This window comes from Medicago truncatula, chromosome 2 (assembly GCF_003473485.1).
Source record: "Medicago truncatula cultivar Jemalong A17 chromosome 2, MtrunA17r5.0-ANR, whole genome shotgun sequence".
In the NCBI taxonomy this organism is placed as follows: Eukaryota; Viridiplantae; Streptophyta; class Magnoliopsida; order Fabales; family Fabaceae; genus Medicago; species Medicago truncatula.
Genome location: NC_053043.1, coordinates 39,336,645 through 39,340,747, shown reverse-complemented (window position 1 = coordinate 39,340,747; position 4,103 = coordinate 39,336,645). Strand labels below are relative to the sequence as shown.

The 4,103-nt window shown below is 30.3% G+C and overlaps 1 protein-coding gene across 1 annotated transcript; it reads right to left on the bottom strand.

Moving 5' to 3' along the window:
• Nucleotides 1-2,246: 2,246 nt before the first annotated feature.
• Nucleotides 2,247-2,960, bottom strand: LOC11426375 (agamous-like MADS-box protein AGL62). The gene has a single exon (XM_003596708.3). The coding sequence runs from the start codon at nt 2,958-2,960 to the stop codon at nt 2,247-2,249; it is 714 nt and encodes a 237-aa protein (XP_003596756.3).
• Between the last annotated feature and the right edge of the window lie 1,143 nt (nt 2,961-4,103).

Here is a 4,103-nt window from a genome sequence, read left to right as displayed (position 1 = left end):
GTCAAATTGTTAATCTGATTAACAACAATTGACCATTAATACTTGTGTCTGTCATCAACAAAAATGGGGAGATTGTTAGAAAAAATAAATTTAACAATTACTCCTAAATTATTGATGATAACAAAGTATTAAAAGATCAATTGGATATGCTAATATTTGTTCAAATGTGCAAGACCATAGACTATAATTTATTAAGTCTTATTCATATTATTGGTTATGGAAGAACAAATTGAAGAGCAAGAATTTTCATCGGAAGCTACGTTGCTATCAGACTCTGAAGAAAGTCAGACTCTGAAGGTCATCCAGACTTGGATTCTGAAGGTTAGACTCTGATGTTTTCCCAGATTCTGAAGATTGGACTCTGGACTAGCTAAAGGACAAAGGAGCTGAAGCCCTGAAGATCATGCACAATGGTTCTGAAGATATCAGAAGGTCAACATATGTCATTGTCAAGTATTGGAAGGACAATAATATAAATTGTACAACCACTACTCCAACATTCCCATGTGAAAATGTACGAAGCTACATTTATGTTCTTTGGAAGAGAACGGTTAATTCATCTTCAATGAAATGATTCAAATACATTTCTTCATAGGACATTAACCAAATCAAGCAACAAATCAATGTTGAATGATCAAGCTTCTCTAACGACTCTATGATTCGTTAGCACACTCTCAACATCTCTTTTCTACCTATATATAAAAGAATGAAGACTTGAAGACAATGTGTGAAGACTCTACAATTTACAAGTTGCAAATCTCTGTCAAATTTACTACGCATCAAACATTTAGAATTTCTTATTAACTTTCATATCTTAGAAATCCTTAAGTAATAGAGTCTGAACTGTTTTATATTGTGAACACCACTAATTGTATATCAAGTGTTCAACCAAATAATTATATCTTTGTATTTTTTGTTTGTTTATAAGTCTCTTGCTTGTGTGCTTGAGCAATTGTAATCTTGTGTGATTATAGTGAAAAATCTCTTGTAAGTGACAAGGGGACTGAACTACTTCTATATATATATATATATAAGGAAAAGTTAACACAATTCAATCCTCTCCCCCTCTTTTGTTTTTTTTACCTTCAGTGACAATCTAGCTGGGATGTCTTATATCCTCTTTGATATCATATTCTACTCGTAATTCAATTAAAAAGTTAATTTATGATTTTTAAGATATCTTTTAATTTATGTTTTTCTTTTTCCATTTAATTTAATATGGTTAATGACATAATATAACATTATCTAATAATTAATTTATTATTTTATAAAAGTTACTTAATAATTTAAATAATAAATACATTGATTTAATATTATTTTATTTGTCAAGTAGTCTGGAAAAATATTTACCCCTTGAAGTCAATAAGCATAACTTAGTAAAAACATAATTAATCCACGTTTGCGCGTGAGGCTAGCACACGTTTAATGTGTATGAGTGTTAAACCTACATTGTGTTGGTGTTAGGTAGATATAGATTAATTGTCTTATAAACAGGGATATATTTTTTAACCTTCAGTCAAAAACATTGATGAATTAGCAAAATGGTCTAAATTGTACATATGTGTATATTGCATTCGTTTTTTTTAATGAATAAGATTATGGAAAACACACCTCATAAAAAAAGTAAAAAGAAAAACCTTGAGATTTTACAACAAAAAAAAAAAATACAGTAAAGCCTTTAGAAATGAATTAGCCTGTTTAATTTCATCCATCATTATAATGTTAAAATTTAGCGTAAAATATGTAACATCAATAGGTCATGAGTCTAGTAGAAGTGATTAGATTCCCACGATACGATAGATGGTGGAGGTACACATATTTAATGTCTTACACCTTTGTACATGATTATCTATAGTGGATAGAAGAAAAAAACAAAATGCAAATTGTTCAAAAAAATTAATTAATTTTAACACAAGTCTTCATCGTTCTCTTCCCATCGGTCTTTGTTTGCATTTTATTGCAATTTTAAAAAGTCGAACTAGATGATTGAAAAACAACAAACTAATGAAGTTGGTTCATTGAAATTAAAACGATTAATGAACATTTTGGAGAGATATGAAAATTTAAATAAATAAGACGCTCTTTATTCCAATAATGCATAATACAATATTACTATGATTCAGTCCTAACCAAATCACATACATGAAACTAGTCAAGTCTGTGTGCTTTAACTAAATTTAAAAAAAATATTATGAAACATAAAAATAATTAATAAGAGCATCTTATGGTGGATCTAAGGGCTCATATCAAACGAACCCATGAGGACCATGTCCATCTTGTCCTCCCATGTTGTTGAAACCAAACAAATGAGGTTGCAACATATGGGTATGAAAAAAATCAGCTGAAAAATTTGATTCTTGTTGAGGATTTGGTTGATGCTCAATAGGCATGTTGGAGGATGAACCATTTCCAACAAAAAATGGAAGGGCTTGGGTAGAAGTACCTTGCATTTCAACCCTATCAGCATGTTGTCGAACAAGTTTCTGAAGATCCTCCAAAGCCTTCTTTAACAAATCAAGTTGGACCATATTCATCTCATCAATGGGACGAGTCCACCAAAACTGACCCCCATTCATCTTTCGTTGTTGGTTCAACTCATTCTCACGGTTCTTGTCAATGTCTATTGCATCGTTCATACGAGTCAATATACCATTGAGCTCACGCACCTTGGCTCTACGGAAATCCTCCATGAATTCCATGATGCCATCATTTTGGGGTGGGATCAGAGACAAATAACGATCTATGACCGTTTCAACATTTGGATAACCAAATGAAAATACCTTCTCACTAGGTGAGAATATGATTAGAGCAATATATGCACCACAAAGGGTACAAAGCTCACTGGCTTTCTTGAAGAGCCCACTACGGCGCTTCGAGAAAGTCACTTGCAAGTTGCTTTCATTGCTCATCTTTTTCATCTCAATCTTTTGTCGACCTCGAGTTTTCTTTGCGCCCGACATGGCTAATGCACAGATTGAGAGAGAAAAATATGGGTGGGTGTGTTTGTTATTTAGACTATGAAATGACACATTGTAATAGGGGGTTGAAGGGTCATTTTATAGACTAATTTTGTGAGTATATTTTTGACACACACTTCTTTTCTAAAATCTACTTTTTCTTTACATTAAAATATTTACTGGATTGAGAGATTCTCATCAAATCTTTTCTTTTTTTTTTGAGAAATCATCAAATCTCTTTTAATATGGCTGATATGGCATGTAATTCAATGTTAAATAAATGTTGTCCTTTTGTCAATTAGTATTTAGTATATATGTGTGTGTCTAAATATATATATATATATATATATATATATATATATATATATATATATATATATATATATATATATTCGCATATTTCTACACTTGTTAGATAAATTGTACTTGGATAATTCTAGGAATTTGTAATAACTATTTTCATATTAATTTAATTATATAAAAAATAGCGTGTGTGGTACACTATAAAGAATAATGATAGTATCTTTTACAAAAAAATGTAATAGGTTTACTGTTCAGTTGGTATGTTCAAATTTACTGTTGTTAAAACTTGGGTTCATAGGTGTTTTATTCCGTCTTAGTATGAAACAAAATTGATCTATTAATTGATTTACAATGTGGTTAATGAAATATTTATCGGTAAATTAGGATTGAGTTGGAAAACATTAAGAAAAAAATAAATGTAAGTAATCATGTTTGATATATTAAACACTTTTTTAACATAGTTTAATAAAAAATACGATCATTTTGTTACAAAAAGAAAAAATAATTAAAACACTAACTCATTCAAATCCACTTTAGGATGATTTTAAAATGACAATCAGTGTCGCGTTAATTAATGAGAATTTCATCATTCCTCAAATATTAAAAAATTAGTTTTTATCTGGTTGTCATTTTCACAGGGTATCTAAAATCCGGGCAGCAACCAAATCGATTTCTTTCTTGCAGGATGGTGACAATGTTATCTCTGATCCCACAGATATAGAGACGAATATTCTCTCTTATTTTCAGGCACTCTTTAGCATGGATAACAATTGTGTTCAGAATACTCTGGTAGATGAAACAATTCCTTCTTTAGTTACAAATGTTGATAACCAAATGTTGATG